Source organism: Perca flavescens, chromosome 10, assembly GCF_004354835.1.
Source record: "Perca flavescens isolate YP-PL-M2 chromosome 10, PFLA_1.0, whole genome shotgun sequence".
Classification (NCBI taxonomy): domain Eukaryota; kingdom Metazoa; phylum Chordata; class Actinopteri; order Perciformes; family Percidae; genus Perca; species Perca flavescens.
In genome coordinates this window covers 13,220,614-13,240,418 of record NC_041340.1, presented here as the reverse complement: position 1 = coordinate 13,240,418, position 19,805 = coordinate 13,220,614, and the positions used below count along the sequence as shown (strand labels likewise).

Here is a 19,805-nt window from a genome sequence, read left to right as displayed (position 1 = left end):
GTGAAACATTACGTATCTATGATGACGAATGCCGTCAGAGGAACGCGCTCTGTGATTGGTTGAACCACTTCCTGTTTCCTGTCGTCCATACATACACGTGAAGGTCAGCAATAGAGCCATAAGGCATTCATAATTTGAAAAATATTGCTCTTTCGAACACTTTTTAGCAAAATATGAACGGCCAGGGAGCGACCGCCGACCCTCAGCTTCAGCAATTCATCGAAATCGAGTCTCAAAAACAACGATTTCAACAGCTGGTGCATCAAATGACTGAGGTTTGCTGGGTAAGATGAACTTTAAGATATAGCAGTGCAGCTCTGCAATTTGCTTTTTACATATTTGTCTACAGCTAGAACTGATAGCTTGCTTGTCTTGTATTGGCATAACAGTTGGAGAAACGTGTTTTGCTTGCCGTGGTCAAATAATTATATGTACAAATGTATACATTAGGCTACATTTTGGACCCAGAGCACTCCACCCCGGGATTTGGTCATAGCGGTTCCTAAGCAAACCTAATGGGAAAAACAAAGCGTAAATTGTACCCGTTATCAGCTGAAGGTTATCTTTATCTTCAAATGTCTTTGTGACATTAGAGATGTCTACTCTTTCTGCAACGATGAAATGTTTACGAAACAAACGTTTAACTTTTGTATTTGCCTAGACGACGATGGCCATAACGTTACGGATTAACACGTTGGTTTCGTCCATGGCAAACATTTTATCATACCGGCCGGAAAGCAGACATCCTTAAGATCACGAAAATAACCCAACCTTAATATTGATGCCGTTTTCGATCTAATTTCCAAGTTTGGTTTGGAGTGTATCCCCCTCTGTTTGTAATTGTAGAGTAGAGTTTTCCACAATGTAACTGTAAGATTACCAGTACCTGCAGCAAGTTAATGTTAATTGTGTTACACCACTTATACTATTTGTATCATCTGTTGCACCTCGCCTGAATTGGTCTGTCTCTCTCCAGGAGAAATGTATGGATAAACCCGGACCAAAGATGGACTCAAGGACAGATACGTGCTTTGTATACTGCGTGGAGCGATTTATTGACACCAGCCAGTTCATCCTAAACAGGCTGGAACAGACTCAGAAGAGCAAGGGTCCATTCTCTGAGACCATATCAGACTAAAAACTGTCACTGAAAGGACTGACAAGACACATGCACACAGCCCCTCCTCCAAGATGAAGCTGTTTTGTCCTGACACAGTAGTCTGTAAAGAAGTGTCCCTTCAACTGGAAAACAACATTGTTCCTTTTGATACAAGTGCCTCAAATTAACACGATTTATGGATGCAGAAGTCGAGGGCGTCCTCCAGAGTGTGATATGAGTGTTGCAAAATGCCTAGATTGTGGTTTGTTACTAGCAATGACCTCCATGTTTGTTTGTCAAGTAACTACTGGTCAAACTGAGCTTGAATGTGTTAATATCCACTGCTGTTAACTAGTGGGTGAAGTTTAGGGGACTGCAGAAAGATGGACACATCTGGGACATTCAGCTTCAGGCAGCTGTTTTTGACAGCCACAAGTACTTCACCACACACGCTGAAATTTAAGAGTACTAACCGATTTCTTAACTGAAGAGAAGAGGCGTGAGGTTCTGGACTGTACATATGCAATAAACAATGCCAAATAATTCTGTCTCTTTTGGAAAAGTGTAGTCAAGTCACATTGTAGTTTTGTTTTAATCATCAAACACACAAAAATGTTACAGTTACATCAGGTATGTTACAGCTTGGCACATTTTGGGAATTATTCCACACAGGGAAAAAACATTCTTTGGTGCAGTTTGTAAATATGCGATATGTCTTATATGATATTACTGAGTTATTACTCAAACTTGATTGAAATACATTCAGGCAAATATTTTTTTTGCCTTCACACTGGTCACAAATCGTACATTTGTACAATATATGCTGGAGTTAAAAGTGCAAACCTACAAATAAGGTTATTGTTTTCAGTAACAAGGCATAATCTGTCATATGCAGACTAATATTACACCAATTATTTTTTGTAACTTAATATAGGCCTACTGTAAAAAAAAAAAAATGTAAACAGCAGTGCAACAAACATTCACAATGATAAATTATACTTCAGATTTTTTAACTAAAGAGGTCAATGTACTACAATGTTGCAACTAAAAATGTAAATGTAATATTAAATTAACATGCTTACTTTAGGCATCTTTGTTCATCCAGTGCTGCATTGTGTAAGACTCAAAAGTCAGATTTATTAAACTAACGTTGTACACACATTGTAAGGCTGTGATGTGTAGTAAAGCTTCAGAATTGCAATTAGCAAAGCTAAGGAGCTATCTGGTGTGTACCCCAGCCCCCCTTTGAGTTTCCTTCTCTGGGCAGTTTAAGCTCATCCTGTGCTTGTGTATCGTGGTTGGGAAGAGCCACATAAGGCTGTTGCCCCCATTGAAGGCCATGAGAACCCTTCCTCAGGTAGAGTGGGAGGGAATCACAGCTAAATGTAATGTCCTTGAAAGCATGGAGGAGGAAGATCCCTAAGATGATGGTGAGGAACCCACTAATTGTTCCCACTATTCCATCCGCATTCATCCGCAACCATTCCTTGAAGAGAATGGCTGAGCAGGCCATGACCGATGTGGTGAAGAAGACGTAGTAGATGGGAGTGACTATGGAGGTGTTGAAGATGTCGAGGGCTTTGTTCAGGTAATTGATTTGAACGCTGATGCAGATTACCAGGCATATGACCAAGGACCAGAACAGGGGTTCCTTCAGCACTGCTGTCCCAGCAAACAGCTCCTTAATGCCAATGCCCAGGCCCTTGACACAAGACACAGACAGGGAGCCAATCACAGAGCAGATCAGGATGTAGACCAGCACATTCTTCTGTCCAAAACGCGGAGCCACAGCAAAGATAAGAACCAGGCTGCTTCCAACAACGCACACAGCAAACACAATGAAACCTAGTGGGAGCATTTAAGAATGAGTTAGTACCCTGAAAATAATCTGTCCAACCCTTATCTGGGATTCAATTTTCACAGCATGGTTAATGACATCACACTGATGAAGGGTTGGTTCTACCTGAGTCTCGGAGTTTCTCAGCCATGGCACTGAGGGAGGCAACCTCCTCTTCTTGCGGGGCATGGATCACCATCACCGTGGAGCCCAAGATGCACAGCAAACAACCAATCTTTCCATGCACATTCAGCCTCTCATTCAGAAAGTAAGAGGAAAGCACGGCACTGGAAGGAAAAACAAATGATGCAGATACAGAGTAAACACAAATGTTACTACAGTACTACATATTAAAAGGATAAGTCAGGTGATATCCTATATTTTTTATTGTCATTAAATATTTGTGTCACCAGGATTGTGTACATGGGATTTATTTAAAATAAACTACCAGCGCCCATGTTTCTGGTAATGAGGGAACATGTCCCTCAGTGCAACAATGGGGCTCAATTCAGTGTTTTGAATAGGAGGTCTACAACACAGATGAATAAGCTATATCAGGCTTTGGCGAAACAGCATAGTTTATTTGGGATCAATTTATTGTTGGTTTTGGTCTTTTCATGGGATTTATTGACAATGAGAAAGAATATAGAATATCACCAGACGTATCTTTAAGTTTTTGGAGGGCTAGAATTATGTGTATCATACTACGCCAATGTCTGATAAGTCTTGATAACATCAGTGGCATAATGGAATAACTGCAAAATGAAATTCAAAAAAGGCAAATACCTTACAAGTACACTCAATGCTCCAAGAGGAGTCACCAGTGTGGCCGGTGCAAATGCATATGCAGCGAAGTTGGCAGCCTCTCCAGTTCCCACTAGAATATAAACATGACAATCAGTGTGTACAAATTCATAGCTGTTGCAACTGGTCAAAGGTTGATAGATTATTCACTTCCAACCCACATTTGCAAATGTGCTCTATGGAGGAATGTGCACTTCAAAGATATGGTGTGGGTGCTGCATCAACTGCCACATCACCATCAAAAATACCAAACCCACAAAAAAACAAAGACCACAATGTTTCTGCACATGGCTGTTAAGGAGTGTCACCAAGTAACAAAAAAAAATCCTTCACTTACTTGAAATCAGTCCTGCCCACCACAGCCATTCCTTCAAGTAAGCATGCCCCCCTTGACCTGTGAGATGCAGAATACAAAGCTGAAGCAGATGCTATAGTAACAGTTACAGATTTCTCACTTGAAAATAATTCCATAAAATTTTTTAAATTGGAGGGTCAGTAGCTTCTTTCACCAAGAACACACTTCTTACCAACATTTCCTTAATCCTAAAAAAAAGTCCTGTATAGAGTTATTGGCCTTAAATGTTAGGTTTACAGAGACCTTGTGATACTTACATCTCCTGCCAGATCATCTAAAATCCATGTGTCAATCAAGACATACCTTCTTTCCCAGTCATATCTTTAAAGTGCCCTGTATCTTTTACAGTGGTGGAATGTACATTAACTCAAGCACAGTGTTCAAATACTTGTACTTTACTTGAGTATTTTCATGTTATGCTACTTTATACAGTATATACTCGCTACATTTCAGAAGAAAATACTGTATTTGTAATCTGACAGGTAGTACAGTATAGTTACTTTGCAGATACACATTTTACATGCAAACATATAACCATCTTACAAGATGTTATGTATTGTTGTAGACTAAACTATCTAACAATATATAAAGTAGTGCAAATTAGCTCCAGCTACAACGGTAAACTGTTGCTTTCATGGTAATGCATCATTACATAAAGATAGAGCTGCAACAATTAGTCAATTAATCAACTGACAGAAAATTAATTAAAAAAATTTATCTAGCTCCAGCTTCTCAAAAGTGATGATCTGACGCTTGTTTTTTTGTAATGTGATTTGTTGGATATAAACAATTAATCTATTCATCAAGAAGATAATGAACAGATTAATCGATAACTAAAATAATTGTCCGTTACAGATAGTGACAAGGGCAGTTCTGCTGCATAATGAGTACTTTCACATCTGAACATGGCACTTCCATACTGCATACAAATTAGTTAACTAACGCTAACTTCTTGGTTTTGTGTTTTTCTTCCACCACTGACCTGTTAAGTTTGCTTCTAAGTTTTAATTTTGATAAAGCTTAAAGTACCTGCTCGCATTGAACCCTTGCTGGCCAATCGCAGCAAGCCTTTCTTCTTCAAGATGAAACTTGAACCTATAAAAGCACTGGAGCCCACAGCCAGAGACAGACCGATGTAGAAGTCCAAACGGTTAACTTCCATCTGAAATAAAAGAGAACACAAACTTACATTTCTGTGTGTGCTTGGCTAAAGATCTGAACTTTTCATTAGTTGTTACACCCCATGTTTAACATCACATGATAGGCGGACTCTCTCTCTCTCTCTCTCTCTCTCTCTCTCTCTACTGCGACGATGTTGAAATTACCTTTTTAAACGGCTAGAGATAACAAGACATTGATATCTTACGACTTCCCTAACTTAATTATGATTTAGTTAAGTAGAAAACACTTTAACTGACGCTTAAACTTACAGTTTTTAAAAGGTTTTACATCAGTTGTCACGTCAACGTCGTAGTTATCTGACGTTAGGAAAGTGTAGCAGCTGATTGGTTGGCCGCGTGGATGTGGAATGTATGTGGTTGGCCGTCACCCCGGAAATTGTGAGAGGCTTTTTTCCCTGTTTCCTTAGCCCTTATGTCAATGCTTAGCCCTTGTGGTCATTTTCGGCCTGCCGCAAAATGTATCCCCCTCTATAATGCACAGACCTTGCCCTACCATGTAGTATTTTATATACTTCAGATCATGTCTAATAACCTTGGAGAGTTTCTTCTTTCCCAGCAAAAGTTATATCAAAGATTTTCTAAACCCTACACCCCTGTTCTACAATTCTTCTACTATTCCAATAAAGTTATTAGAAAAAAAGAGGCTTCCCTACATCCACGGGCTTTTCCCATTGACAGTGTATTTGGCTTCTCCTGTAAACAATCTGCTGCTTGCCTTGTCAGAGAAGTCAAGATAGATTTAAAATCTGAAAAAGGTAAATATAACCGATACCTTCGGCAGGACGTTGCAAAGAAAGCCCTCGCCATCTGATTGGTGGTTGGTGTTATATGCAGCATTGTGATTGGACAAGTTTATAGAAACCGGAAGAAGAACTAACCTTGACAGGCGACAAAAACGTGCTGCTGGATGAAGGAATTAATGGTTCTTGCAAATTTAATGGATAACATATAAAAGGATCACCTGAGCTCTTCCAGTATTTTTTGTTTCTCCGCTTTTATTTGTCTGTGTGCGGAAACTTAATATTTTAGCTAGCTAATGACAGCACTTACCAAATCATTACTGCACTCCCTGGATTAATATCATTTAGTTGTCTTCTTGTGGGCATCGCCTGCTATCCAAGGATGAGGACCCCTTTTCGGTTTGTCACCAGAAGCTGTAAGGCTGTTCACAGACTGCAACAAAGCTCATTTCTCTCTCCAATTTCAGCTGTATCGAGTCATCAGAGGATTGCTGTGTTGAGAAACACGAGCACCTATTTCTGCAAAGAAGACAGGAGTTACTACATTACCACTCCCATCTTCTATGTCAATGCTTCTCCTCATTTAGGACACTTGTATTCAGCTGTGATTGCTGACTGCTTACACAGGTACAAGCTACTTCAGGGCTTCAACTCAAAGTTTGCAACAGGTAAATCCTAACCAAAATATACAAAGTTTAGTTGCAATCCCACAAAACGATAAACAACACATTTTAAGTCAGAGGAACCTGAATTGTCATAACAACCAGTGAATCGTATGGCACAAAATTCCCTCTTTACTTCATAGATGGACAAAATTATTATTATTGTCCTTAGTAATCTTTACAAGGTGGATACTCTTAATGCCCCTTTAAAAACACCTGTCAGAGCATTCTATTGGACATATTCAGTTAAAGAAAGTTAAGATAAAAACTGTATGCATGTTCTGGTTATTGGTTGCAAGTGGTTTCCACAGTCTAGGAACTGAGGTTTTTCCTCCTTTACATTGTAGTCACCTTAAAGGTTACACTAGACATCTGTGCGCATATATATAATGTATGTAAATATGGCATTCCTAATAAAAGTGATGACAGTAGTTGCTGGTGCCAGCTTCTCAAATATGACATTATATCATTCAATATCTTTGGGTTTTGGACTGTTGGTTGGACAATTTGAAGACAATCATCTTGGGGTCTGGTAAATATGGATAATAATTATTATAATATACCCTATTATTTTGCATTTCAGGCACAGATGAACATGGCTTGAAAATCCAACAAGCTGCTGAAGCTGCAGGAAAAGATCCCCTGACTTTCTGCACTGATGTATCTGAGAAATTCAAACATCTCTTCAACAGCTGCAACATATCATATACAGACTATATAAGAACCACTGAACAGGCACACTGTCAGGCTGTAAAGCATTTCTGGTCAGTGCTCTGCAACAAAGGACTCATCTACAAGGGGAGTTACGAAGGCTGGTACTCCACCCAAGATGAAAGCTTCCTAACAGCGTCGCAGGTGGGCGATGCTTGGGACTCATCAGGGAAGGAGATCAAAGTATCCCTGGAGAGTGGCCACAAGGTAATTCAATCAAAATTGGAGAAAAGTGTGATTTAGTCCAGACGGATGAGTGCAAACTTCACTCCACTGATTTTACCCATTTTGGTCTTGTCAGGGTTATATCATTTTAAGATTAATCATTTATAACAGAGTGGTGCATGGGGTTGGAAAGACATGGTTGTTTACATGGCAGAAAGGGTCTAACAAAAAGGTGTCATTGAGTTGCATTATGGCACACGTAGAATGTAGTGTCCTTTTGTTTTTAGGGACTAAAACTCAGGATATCTGACTCTGATGCCATGATTTTGAGCAGTATTGTTTTTAATCCATCTCTCAAGTTCCTAAACTTTATGAAAGTACTATAAACTAGCCTGGCTCTGTCCAAAGCTTAAAAATCTGCTGACCAGCACCTCTAAAGCTCACTAATTAAAATGGTTTTGGTCATCTCACCTACAGTAACTCTTGCCAAAAAAGTAAGAGTTCTTTCCAAAATGTGAAACTATTCCTTGAAGCATCACACCTACACAGCTTGTGCAGTTTTACTTCGTCAACATAAGTTCAATCAAATCTCCACTATTTTGCAGGTGGAGTGGATGAAAGAGGAGAACTACATGTTCCGTCTGTCTGCATTTCGGTCTCAGCTGCTTGACTGGCTCAGAGGAAATCCCCGGGCCATACAGCCTGAGCGTTTCTACCAGGCTGTCATCCAGTGGCTGCAGGAGGACCTTCCTGACCTGTCAGTCTCCCGCCAGAGAAGCCGCCTTCAGTGGGGCATCCCAGTCCCGGGTGATGCTGAACAAACCATCTATGTGTGGCTAGATGCTCTGGTGAACTACCTTACAGTAGCTGGCTATCCAGATAAATGCAGCCAATGGTGGAACGTGGCCCACCACATTGTCGGAAAGGACATTTTAAAATTTCACGCCATCTACTGGCCAGCTTTTCTTCTAGGAGCTGGACTGCCGCTGCCACAGACTATATACGTGCACTCTCACTGGACAGTAGGAGGAAAGAAGATGTCTAAAAGTTTGGGTAATGTGGTGGATCCTCTTGTACGCTCACAGATGTTCACAACTGATGGTATGAGGTACTTTCTTCTGCGTCAGGGTGTCCCAGACTCAGACTGTGATTACACAGACAACAAAGTTATCAAGCTGCTCAATGCAGAGCTTGCGGACTCTCTGGGTGGTCTGCTGAATCGCTGCACCGCTCCAGCTCTTAACCCAGCTCAGGTCTACCCCTCTTTCTGCCCTCAGTCCTTGCCAAGTCAACATGGAGGCAGGGCTGCGGTTGAAGACTACCACATGTTGGATGCTGTGAAAAACCTCCCTGCTGTGGTCGAGCAGCACTATGAAAGCATGCACGTATACAAAGCTCTGGAGGCCATCAGTGCCTGTGTGAGGCAGACAAACGGGTTTGTTCAGCGCCATGCACCTTGGAAGCTGGATAGGAGGGACAGTAAAGACCAGCACTGGCTAGACACAATCATACATGTCTCCCTTGAATGCCTGAGGATTTATGGCACACTCCTCCAGCCAATAGTGCCAGAGATTTCTAACAAGCTGCTGTCCAGACTCGGTGTGCAACCAGGCGAGAGGAGCTGGGCGGATGTGAATTTCCTGCCAAGGTATCAAGGAATGGACTGTCCCTTCGAAGGGAGAGCGCTAGGATCGGACTCTGGAGTGCTTTTTAGTCGCTTGGAAAGTCAGAATATAGATAAACAAAAACCTAAAAAAACAAAAAAGGCATAACATTTGAAATGAAGTTTTTTTTTTCCTGTACTGTGCTTCATTGACATCTTTTTTACTCTGTTAGTTTTGCTGTAAACTGTCAGGGCGTCATTAATGTTATTCGTAACACCTGTGCTTTTTCTTATAAAGTCAAGTCAAAATGTCTGCATTGAATAAGGCCTATTGTAGTAAGGTTGCAGACAGTCAGTAATGCCATGCTAAATTAAGAGTGTAAAAGTTGTTTTATCACTACAGTAATTAGTCTGAGGAAAAATGTCAATCACATCTCAAAAGAAGATAGAAATTACTCAAAACACAAGCAACTATAACTTAGCATTAGGAGACTTTGACCATGACACTTGAAACTGATGTTAGGGATTTCTTTTGCATGACAGCAGCAGTTTGGGGATCAAAGGATTTGCGCTATCACTTACTCATGAAAGATTTCATTGACAGTTTTTAAATACAGTATACAGGCAGCCAACACAAGTACAAGACATAAAAACTGACATGATTTTTTAATGAGAAATACACGAAACTGAAAAAATTGTACAAATTGAAATAAAATAAAAAAAATTGCATTATTCTTATAATTTCTTGTACTTTTTTTACATAGACGTTTCCATTATTAACCATTACCTGTTTACTTCAGAGCAGTATCCCTCATTTGATAATCCATAATTACACAACTGAAGTCAAGCTATTTTGTGATCGTTGCCTCACTGGTTCATTGGTTTGGTGGTCCTTTTGTGCCTTGAACAGTCTCCCCTTCTAACAGCCTACATGGGACTGGACACATTCATCTGCCAATCTACAGAGCTGGGCCTCCCCACATAATGAGGGCCTATTCTTCACAACACTATATATATATATATATATATATATATATATATATAAACAAGCACGATCAGTAATATGAATTGGTGCTCTGTCCTGGTTGTGTATCTGAAAAGAGGAGGAAAGTTTCATTATAAACATTAAATTTGTTGTTCACCATTACACAGAGATGGAAACAATGACAACACATAAATGGGGAAAGTTTTTGACTCACTTGAAAGTTGCTGTTGCAGCTGTCTGACCAGAGCTGCAGTCTGCTGCTGCTGTTGAGTCTGCTGCATTCCCTGTCGTGGAAACTAAAATAGAGAGACACACATCGTTATTATACAAATTTCTGATGTTTTATCCCATTACCTACTAGTTTTATATACTTAAAATTACTACCAATCATTTTGAAAAATGCATACCAAGTTTTTATATTTATTCCTGACATTTAAGGCAGCCAATGATGTTCATTTATTTTAGCACGCTATGAGAATTCAGTTTTCACCAAACCTCTAATGGCAACGATGTCTGCAATTTCAAGAGTTAGCTACCAATACGATCTTCATTTACAAGCTATATATGAGGACTTTCATTATTATTATTTTTTTTTTTAAGTAGCTGTTTTATTTCTGTCAGAATGTCTTGAATGCACTTACAGGGAGCTTAAAATGATCCCAATACAGTCAATGACTGTAACTAAAGGCCTTTTTTGTTCAACTTTTAAATCTCTGCAAGTTGATTTTTAAGTACTAAAATAAATGGCAACTGGTGGCTCCCTAGATTACATTAACATTTCTATAATAACACTGGCAGATAGAAATCCGGTACCGAATACAAAACTTTTTAGGCACTGACCGAATTGACTCAAGTATTGTGTATTAAAAAATGCCTCGTCATTCAATACCCGATTTCAATTCCTAAGGAGGAAAATGAAATTACAGTCAGTGAGCCAATAAGCATGCAGCATGCTTCTACCAAGATCTAATAATGTTTGTGTTTTAGCGTTGCACATCGTAGAGGCAGGCAGGAAAAACTCTACATTAGGCACAGAGATGGGGCTTACCTGGTAGAAGCTTAAAAATAAATAAGATTTGTGCTGTTATGTGTAACGTTGTAATTTCTTTTTGTTTTATGAAATTGGTTGTTGAAAAAAGTATCGTTTAGAAACCAGTATCAAAGTCCCGGTAACGATACCCAGCCCTAGGCCCCCTGTCACCTAGATTGGACCTACCATGGGTTGCTGGGGGGGCAGTGGCTGCATGCCCAGGCCCTGATTCTGTTGCTGGCCCGGTGGTGGCACCCCTGACACCTGCGGCTGCTGCTGCTGCTGCTGTTGCTGTGGAACTTGCTGTTGAGGAGGAACCTGCTGGGGCTGGACCTGCTGCTGCTGCTGCTGTTGCTGCTGTTGTTGTTGCTGCTGCTGCTGTTGCTGCTGCTGCTGCTGTTGTTGTTGTTGTTGCTGCTGTTGTTGTTGTTGTTGTTGTTGTTGTTGCTGTTGTTGAACTTGTTGAGCCTGGAAAGAAATAATGGTTGGCGTTTGAGGCACAGACTTGTGTTTTGTACATTCGCTAAAGCACTGTTAAATTAATGTTAATTTCTATTGGAAAACACTGGGTAGCTTCAGTTTTTTCAATTTAAAAAAGTGCACACAAACAGCCCCCTATTCCACTTTGCAAGTTACTCATAAAATTAAATAAACTTGGGCGCCTGGATAGCTCAGTTGGTCGCCCATATATAGAGGTTTACTCCTCGATGCAGCGGGCCAGAGTTCGACTCCGACCTGCGGCCCTTTGCTGCATGTCATTCCCCCCCTCTCTCCCCCCTTCCTGTCTTCAGCTGTCCTGTCAAAATAAAGGCCGAAAATGCCCTAAAAAATTTAAATAAAGTCAGCCAAAACATAGACCTGGATAAACTAATGATGGTCGAGTAACGTACTCTGAGTGCTTGTTGTCGGAGGTACTGCTGCTGCTGCTGTTGCTGTGCTGCCTGTTGCTGCTGCTGTTCTGCCAGCATCTGGTTGGGCCTCAAGCCTGGATGGACACCCTGGCCTCCCATGTGACTGAGACCGTGCATGATGGGATTCTGCTGGAGAGGCTGGTGGGCAAACCTGAGGTTTACAGGATGGGAAGAAGACGTATGGTTAGCAATTGTTTTTCTTTTTTCTTTTTTATAGTTAACATGAAATCAATGACAAAAACTTTGTAATGTAAACTCAAACACAGTAACCGTTATGATAATGTCGATCTTTCTGCAATTGGACTTTTAAATGCTACTGAGCAGCTAACAAAGCAGCAGCCTTCCTTGCTACATGATACTGACCTCTGTGTGTTCTGCATATTGTGTGCGTAGCCTGGAGCCTGCTGGTGAACATAACCACTGGGCCTTTGCTGCATTTGCCTAAGAGGATCTACCACAGCCGGGTTGGCTCCAGGATGGGTGCCCTGGAAGTTTTGGTTCACGTAGGTGGAGGGAACTATACCACCACCTTGGGACGGATGCTGCTGCATCCCCATGTGTGATCCGTATGTGGTATAGCCCGGAGATATGTTCTAAACAAACAGAGACAATGTTATCATTAAAACCAAGACAGAGAAGGAGACGATTCTTGATGAACTGATAGTGTCAGGATTATTTATGTAGTGAACCCAAACAAGCCAGGAGTCCTGTACTACGAATCAAGATCAACATGCCCTGGATTTATTTCACTTACCCGGCTTCACCTAACCTAAGAACCGCGGTCCCGCATAAGCTGTGTCAGGACGGTGGTTAAAAACCAGTTCAATCAACCCAGGGTTTCCCAATCCAGCTATGCGCCCATTCACATAAAAGAGGCGGTGTTTGCACAGCATGACCAATCGCAAACCTCTACCAGAGCCGCATATTTTACACAAGAAGAGCAAACTATAATTCTACATAAATATGAAGAACACAGACACTGTTTTACAGGCAAAAAAGCAATACAGTCGCTGCTTCCTAAAACAGGAAGGAAAGCTGGCAAAAAAATAGCCAACGCTGTAAATGCGTAAATCACAACGCTTATCAATATCACTTCCCCATCAGTGAGGCACAAGATCTGACCATAATTACACTTGTGATTTCCATAAACTGTCGTTGCTGTAGCCTATTATTGTAGTTGCAACCCTGGCAGTGGTAAGCAATCCATCCATCCATCCATCCATCTTCGTCCGCTTATCCGGTGTCGGGTCGCGGGGGGAGCAGCTCCAGCAGGGGACCCCAAACTTCCCTTTCCCGAGCAACATTAACCAGCTCCGACTGGGGATCGAGGCGTTCCCAGGCCAGGTTGGAGATATAATCCCTCCACCTAGTCCTGGGTCTTCCCCGAGGCCTCCTCCCAGCTGGACGTGCCTGGAACACCTCCCTAGGGAGGCGCCCAGGGGGCATCCTTACCAGATGCCCGAACCACCTCAACTGGCTCCTTTCGACGCAAAGGAGCAGCGGCTCTACTCCGAGCTCCTCACGGATGAGTGAGCTTCTCACCCTATCTCTAAGGGAGACGCCAGCCACCCTCCTGAGGAAACCCATTTCAGCCGCTTGTACCCTGGATCTCGTTCTTTCGGTCATGACCCAGCCTTCATGACCATAGGTGAGGGTAGGAACGAAAACTGACCGGTAGATCGAGAGCTTTGCCTTCTGGCTAAGCTCTCTTTTTCGTCCACAACGGTGCGATAGATTGAATGCAATACCGCACCCGCTGCGCCCGATTCTCCGACCAATCTCCCGCTCCATTGTCCCCTCACTCGCGAACACAACCCCAAGGTACTTGAACTCCTTCACTTGGGGTAAGGACTCATTCCCTACCTGGAGAAGGCATTCCATCGGTTTCCTGCTGAGAACCATGGCCTCAGATTTAGAGGTGCTGATCCTCATCCCAACCGCTTTCACACTCGGTTGCGAACCGATCCAGTGAGTGCTGAAGGTCGCAGGCCGATGATGCCATCAGGACCACATCATCTGCCAAGAGCAGCGATGAGATCCCCAGCCCACCAAACTGCAACCCCCCCACCCCGACTACGCCTCGATATCCTGTCCATAAATACTACAAACAGGATTGGTGACAAAGCGCAGCCCTGGCGGAGGCCAACCCTCACCTGAAACGAGTCCGACTTACTACCGAGAACCCGGACACAGCTCTCGCTTTGGTTGTACAGAGATTGGATGGCCCTGAGAAGAGACCCCTCACCCCATACTCCCGCAGCACCTCCCACAGTATCTCCCGGGGACCCGGTCATACGCCTTCTCCAAATCCACAAAACACATGTAGACCGGTTGGGCATACTCCCAGGCTCCCTCCAGGATCCTTGCGAGAGTGAAGAGCTGGTCCGTTGTTCCACGACCAGGACGGAATCCGCATTGTTCCTCCTCAACCCGAGGTTCGACTATTGGCCGAACCCTCCTTTCCAGCACCTTGGAGTAGACTTTACCAGGGAGGCTGAGAAGTGTGATACCCCTATAATTGGCACACACCCTCTGGTCCCCCCTTTTAAAAAGGGGAACCACCACCCCAGTCTGCCACTCCTTTGGCACCGCCCCAGACTTCCACGCAATGTTGAAAAGGCGTGTCAACCAGGACAGCCCCTCCACACCCAGAGCCTTGAGCATTTCTGGACGGATCTCATCAATCCCCGGGACTTTGCCACTGTGTAGTTGTTTGACTACATCAGTGACTTCCGCCTGGGAAATCGGCGACAATCCCCCATTATCCTCCAGCTCTGCCTCTAACATAGAGGGCGATTAGTCGGATTCAGGAGTTCCTCAAAGTGCTCCTTCCACCGCCCTATTACCTCCTCAGTTGAGGTCAACAGTGTCCCATCCTTACTGTACACAGCTTGGATGGTTCCCCCCCCCCTCCTGAGGTGGCGAACAGTTTTCCAGAAGCACTTTGGTGCCGACCGAAAGTCCTTCTCCATGTCTTCTCCAAACTTCTCCCACACCCGCTGCTTTGCCTCTTTTCACGGCAGAGGCTGCAGCCCTTCGGGCCCTTCGGTACCCTACAACTGCCTCCGGAGTCCTCCGGGATAACATATCCCGGAAAGACTCCTTCTTCAGTCGGACGGCTTCCCTGACCACCGTTGTCCACCACGGTGTTCGTGGGTTACCGCCCCTTGAGGCACCTAAGACCCTAAGACCACAGCTCCTCGCTGCAGCTTCAGCAATGGAAACTTTGAACATTGTCCACTCGGGTTCAATGCCCCAGCCTCCACAGGGATGCGAAAAGCTCCGCCCGGAGGTGTGAGTTGAAAGTCTGTTGGACAGGGGCCTCCTCCAGACGTTCCCAATTTACCCGCACTACACGTTTGGGCTTACCAGGTCTGTCCAGAGTCTTCCCCCACCCTCTGACCCAACTCACCACCAGATGGTGATCGGTTGACAGCTCTGCCCCTCTCTTCACCCGAGTGTCCAAAACATACGGCCTCAGATCAAATGAAACGATTATGAAATCGATCATTGACCTTCGGCCTAGGGTGCTCTGGTACCAGGTACACTTATGAGCATCCCTATGTTCGAACATGGTGTTCGTTATAGACAATCCATGACTAGCACAGAAGTCCAACAACAAACAACCACTCTGGTTTAGATCAGGGAGGCCGTTCCTCCCAATCACGCCCTCCAGGTGTCTCCATCATTGCCCACGTGTGCGTTGAAGTCCCCCAGCAGAACAATGGAGTCCCCCACTGGAGCCCCATGCAGGACTCCAGTCAAGGTCTCCAAGAAGGCCGAATACTCCGAACTCCTGTTTGGTGCATATGCACAAACAACAGTCAGAGTTTCCCCCCACAACCCGCAGGCGTGGGGAGGCGACCCTCTCGCCCACCGGGTAAACTCCAACACAGCGGCGCTCAGCCGGGGCTTGTGAGTATCCCCACACCCGCCCGGCGCCTCACACCCTGGGCAACTCCGGAGAAGAAAAGAGTCCAACCCCTATCCAGGAGTATGGTTCCAGAACCAAGACTGTGCGTAGAGGTAAGCCCCACCAGATCTAACGGTAGCGCTCCACCTCCCGCACCAGTTCCGGCTCCTTCCCCCACAGAGAGGTGACGTTCCACGTCCCCAGAGCCAGCGTCTGCTGCCCGGGTCTGGTCCGTCGAGGCCCCTGACCTTCACTGCCACCCATGTGGCATCGCACCCGACCCCAACGGTTCCTCCCACAGGTGGTGGGCCCATGGGATGGAGAGGGAGTTGCCACGTAGCTTGTTCGGGCTGTGCCCTGCCGGGCTCCGTGGCAAACCCGGCCACCAGGCGCTCGCCGACGAGCCCACCGTCTGGGCCTGGCTCCAGACGGGGGCCCCGGGCTTCCTCCGGGCAGGGTCACTCCATCTCTGCTTAGCTTTTTCATGGTTCCAATCGTGATAGCTAAATATATAATCTCTCTCTCTCTCTAAAAAAAATACATCTGTGTTGCCAAAGCATAAGAACAAACATACATATAAAATATCAGGGAGTAAATACATCTGATGTAATAATAATAAAAGTAAACATTAAAATTATGATATAAATGCAGATACTAAACAACTTCTGTGCAGTTCCCTCAGAGGGTACATTGAAACAATATATAAAAAAAAAGAATACAAATAACTAAAATAATAAATTAGAAAAGAAATGACAATCTATACAATTCTCTATTTATTTTGACTTGTATTGTGGCAGGAGAAGACATATTTAGCTGCTAGCCCTTATCTTCCCCTAATAAAAAAGGAAGCTTTTTGTCCTCAGTGAAGGTAGTGAAGCCTGGTATATGTTTTTCGAATTTTTGATTCTAAAGCCTTCATATTTGGGACATGTACATAGGAAATATAATTCTGTTTCGATATCCTGGTGGCAGTGTGTACAGACTCGTTCCTCTCTTGGTCTCCACACTTTTAAATGTCGACCTCTTTCAATTTCAAGCTCATGGTCACTGACTCTGTATTTTGTTAAAATTTGTATTTCTTTTGGATTTTTTGTTTTGAGATATTCGGCCAATTGGATATCTCTGTTCAGGGATTGATAAACAGAGGAGTTTTCTCTCTCTCTCTCTCTCTCTCTCTCTCTCTCTCTCTCTCTCTCTCTCTCTCTCTCTCTCTCTCTCTCTCTCTCTCTCTCTCTCTCTCTCTCTCTCTCTCTCTCTCTCTCTCTCTCTCTCTCTCTCTCTCTCTCTCTCTCTCTCTCTCTCTCTCACATAACCTGGCAGGTTAGGTGTTCAGCATAAGTTACCCTGGCGATTTAACCCCAGTAACAAGTGATCCACCGTTGTGATACACAAAACCCTGGGTTGAACCTGGGTTGTTACCTTGTTAACGCCAAGTACAGGCCTCAAGTAAGTATACATGTGTGAACATATAAAGTTAAGGTATTTCTGTGTGGATGGCGAACATTCAGAAAATGATCTAAAAAAAACCCCAAAAAAACAAATGGAGAACGGAATTCTGTTAGCTTTTTTAAATTCTTCAGAATTAGTGTGTATAAATAAAAGGTGTCAGGTGACAAATGCATTTCTTAGCAAAACAAAACCTAAGCAACAAAAATAGACATACCTGAGATGCCTGCATTGAAGTATATGGTTGGTTAGGTGTTATTTGTCTAATCTGCTGCCCCATCATGCTCTGATTCTGAAAAGAGAAGCAACAGGTTAGCAAATAGCAAATATCAAAGTCCTCTACGAGGAGTAGAAGAAGATTCTTAGTACCAATTTTATTGGTACTAACCGTTCAATTTAAAACAACCATATAATTCTTCATTCATTAGCATCAGCAATCAAACAGATAATAAACTATCCTAATTCTGCTTAATTTTACTAACTACTGCTTTTGGTCAACTCTACCTGGCTAAAAGGGGTAGGTTGACCTATCAGTGCAGACTGACTCACCAGTCTGACCTGTAGCTGCTGCCGCAGTATCTGGCCCTGTGGCATGGTAGGCTGGGGTTTATAACCCATTGGGTATTGCTTGTCCATTCCCATCATGCCAGGCATGCTTCCCTGAATACCGGGCATCATGCCTTGGTAGTTGGGCCGGGTGGGCATCATTTTGTTCATCTGTGGGTTGCGGGCAGGTCTGTATGGAGGTTCTAAACCTGGACCTCCTGTGGAAAAAGAAATGATGTAAACCACAATTAGAGCTGTAACAATTCCAAATTTTGCTGTACAATTATTTGATTCAGAAATAATTGTAATTAACAGTATAATGGTCTCTTTCAGTCAAATTTAAAAATAACTAATTATTTCTTATTTTTTTTAAAACAAATTAAAGTTTTGAATGAATTCCAGGATACATCTTTTGTTATATATCAACGTTATGTAACCCACATAATGTAGTAACACAAATACACAGCCTATAAAGTAAACCACTCCTCTTTATTATCATACTTTTTTTTTCTAACTGTATCACCACTGGTCATGTTTGTTGCCATGAACGTGTATAGGGTCAAGTGCCAACAACGAACAACTGAAATATTAATACAAATATATAGTCCGACTAATAATCACTTATATAATTACAATATGGCATATCTAAACAAAATCAACAATTACCATACATTTTAAGACCTTAGCTAATGTTAGCAATTAATAGCGATTAAACAAAGAAACCGTGATTATGTAAAAAAATAAATAAAAATGGAAATTGACAATTATGTAGTAATTGTTACACAATCCCAGATGGTATCTTGTTGTTCCAACCATAGCAAAGCTCTTGATGAGTGCTGCTACTGACGAAGACGAGGCTGATGAGAGAATATGCCATGAACTGACCTGGAGGTAGAGGCTGGTTCTGTGTGTACATGCTCATGGTCTGCTGGCTGTACGGCCTGCCATATGGGTGGTTCTGCATCAGCTCAGGTGGCATACTAGTCCCATAGGCCACACCGCCGGGTGTACGGTTCACATAGTCCTAGTGAGAAGAAGGGGTCATAACTTTTAAAATCTGATTTATGTCCAGGAAACAAACATATAAAGAATGCTTATCAGTGAACTTGTATTTTTCTAAAATCATAAATTATAGAAATAACTGACCTCTGTCTTGGCCGTCGGAGTTTTCTTCTTCTGTTTGGTTTTCTTCTTGTTTGATTCAGAGGGCACAGCGGGCACACTCTTCTCTGGCTTCACTGCCTCCATCATCTTCTTCTCTGGTTCCTGGGAGACGGGTGTCAGGGGCTCCTCCTCTTCGGGGGGCAGGGGGAGCGGCTCTAGATAATAGCTGCGAGGTTTGGGCTTCAGGTGGGTGTGGTAGAGCAGAAAACGCTGCTGCTCCTCGAATTTGGTGACCTTGCGGTCTACGCGCACTGTACCGAACCAGCCCCAAGACAGAGGGGCGGAGTGTTTGAGACCCTCAAAGACATCCCAGGGAGAAATCTTCTGTTTGGTTGATACTTGAAGGCCCTGATGGCAAAGAGACACAGAACTATTTTTTAACTCAAGATCAGCATGGGTAGATAATGTTTTTCCTGTTTGTTAATGAAGAAAAAAAAAATCCTAACTGCAAACAACCTATAATACTGGTAATGGTTTATTGCATATGGTTTGTCTACCCTTGAACGAGAGAAAGATAAGTTACGGTTTTCCTGTAGCTTAATAACGTCTCTGCAAAAGCTGCATTATTTTTCTCCCACTCAATTACTTTATATTATGGTACAGTGTAAACTTCTTTGTTTTGTGTATCCGATTTTGAGGATCCAGTTTGAGTA

General features: G+C 43.1%; 4 protein-coding genes across 7 annotated transcripts in view; 2 read left to right on the top strand and 2 right to left on the bottom strand.

Moving 5' to 3' along the window:
* The first annotated feature begins 39 nt into the window (after nt 1–39).
* timm8a (translocase of inner mitochondrial membrane 8 homolog A (yeast)) lies at nt 40–2,260 on the top strand. The gene is made up of 2 exons (XM_028588977.1): nt 40–284; nt 977–2,260. Exons 1-2 carry the CDS (start codon nt 174–176, stop codon nt 1,136–1,138), a joined length of 273 nt encoding a protein of 90 aa, XP_028444778.1. The 5' UTR covers nt 40–173; the 3' UTR covers nt 1,139–2,260.
* zgc:101583 (magnesium transporter NIPA2) lies at nt 1,668–6,079 on the bottom strand. 4 transcript variants are annotated; one of them, XM_028588972.1, is made up of 6 exons: nt 6,049–6,079; nt 5,125–5,257; nt 4,078–4,134; nt 3,723–3,813; nt 3,063–3,223; nt 1,668–2,944 (listed from the first exon to the last, which is right to left on the bottom strand). In XM_028588972.1, the coding sequence occupies exons 2-6, from the start codon at nt 5,255–5,257 to the stop codon at nt 2,310–2,312; spliced, it is 1,077 nt and encodes a 358-aa protein (XP_028444773.1). In that variant the 5' UTR covers nt 6,049–6,079; the 3' UTR covers nt 1,668–2,309. The 4 variants fall into 4 exon arrangements, with proteins under 4 accessions (XP_028444773.1, XP_028444774.1, XP_028444772.1 ...); XM_028588973.1 differs by lacking the exon at nt 6,049–6,079 and adding an exon at nt 5,930–6,011; XM_028588971.1 differs by lacking the exon at nt 6,049–6,079 and adding an exon at nt 5,421–5,651.
* A 48-nt stretch (nt 6,080–6,127) lies between these two features.
* Nucleotides 6,128–9,898, top strand: mars2 (methionyl-tRNA synthetase 2, mitochondrial). Its single transcript, XM_028588968.1, has 3 exons — nt 6,128–6,684; nt 7,262–7,596; nt 8,160–9,898. The coding sequence occupies exons 1-3, from the start codon at nt 6,399–6,401 to the stop codon at nt 9,324–9,326; spliced, it is 1,788 nt and encodes a 595-aa protein (XP_028444769.1). The 5' UTR covers nt 6,128–6,398; the 3' UTR covers nt 9,327–9,898.
* The window catches only part of med12 (mediator complex subunit 12), a 35,887-nt gene continuing 25,886 nt past the window's right edge, over nt 9,805–19,805 (bottom strand). The window contains exons 35-43 of the mRNA XM_028588964.1: nt 19,135–19,500; nt 18,874–19,012; nt 17,992–18,206; nt 17,660–17,734; nt 12,447–12,676; nt 12,063–12,234; nt 11,359–11,640; nt 10,357–10,438; nt 9,805–10,250 (exon numbers count right to left, since the gene is read on the bottom strand). Coding sequence (XP_028444765.1) covers nt 10,213–10,250; nt 10,357–10,438; nt 11,359–11,640; nt 12,063–12,234; nt 12,447–12,676; nt 17,660–17,734; nt 17,992–18,206; nt 18,874–19,012; nt 19,135–19,500 — 1,599 coding nt within the window. The 3' untranslated portion in view covers nt 9,805–10,212. The remainder of the gene's footprint in view (nt 10,251–10,356; nt 10,439–11,358; nt 11,641–12,062; nt 12,235–12,446; nt 12,677–17,659; nt 17,735–17,991; nt 18,207–18,873; nt 19,013–19,134; nt 19,501–19,805) is intronic.

Bases quoted from the DNA above. Each gene is read 5' to 3' on its own strand.
- timm8a (XM_028588977.1), top strand. From the start codon at position 174: ATGAACGGCCAGGGAGCGACCGCCGACCCTCAGCTTCAGCAATTCATC. The intron at 285-976 runs GTAAGATGAACT...GTCTCTCTCCAG, and splicing joins AAATGACTGAGGTTTGCTGG to GAGAAATGTATGGATAAACC.
- zgc:101583 (XM_028588972.1), bottom strand. From the start codon at position 5,257: ATGGAAGTTAACCGTTTGGACTTCTACATCGGTCTGTCTCTGGCTGTG. The intron at 3,814-4,077 runs GTAAGTGAAGGA...TTTATATTCTAG, and splicing joins GTGGGCAGGACTGATTTCAA to TGGGAACTGGAGAGGCTGCC. The intron at 3,224-3,722 runs GTATTTGCCTTT...TTTTCCTTCCAG, and splicing joins GCATTGAGTGTACTTGTAAG to TGCCGTGCTTTCCTCTTACT.
- mars2 (XM_028588968.1), top strand. From the start codon at position 6,399: ATGAGGACCCCTTTTCGGTTTGTCACCAGAAGCTGTAAGGCTGTTCAC. The intron at 6,685-7,261 runs GTAAATCCTAAC...TTTGCATTTCAG, and splicing joins CAACTCAAAGTTTGCAACAG to GCACAGATGAACATGGCTTG. The intron at 7,597-8,159 runs GTAATTCAATCA...ACTATTTTGCAG, and splicing joins CCCTGGAGAGTGGCCACAAG to GTGGAGTGGATGAAAGAGGA.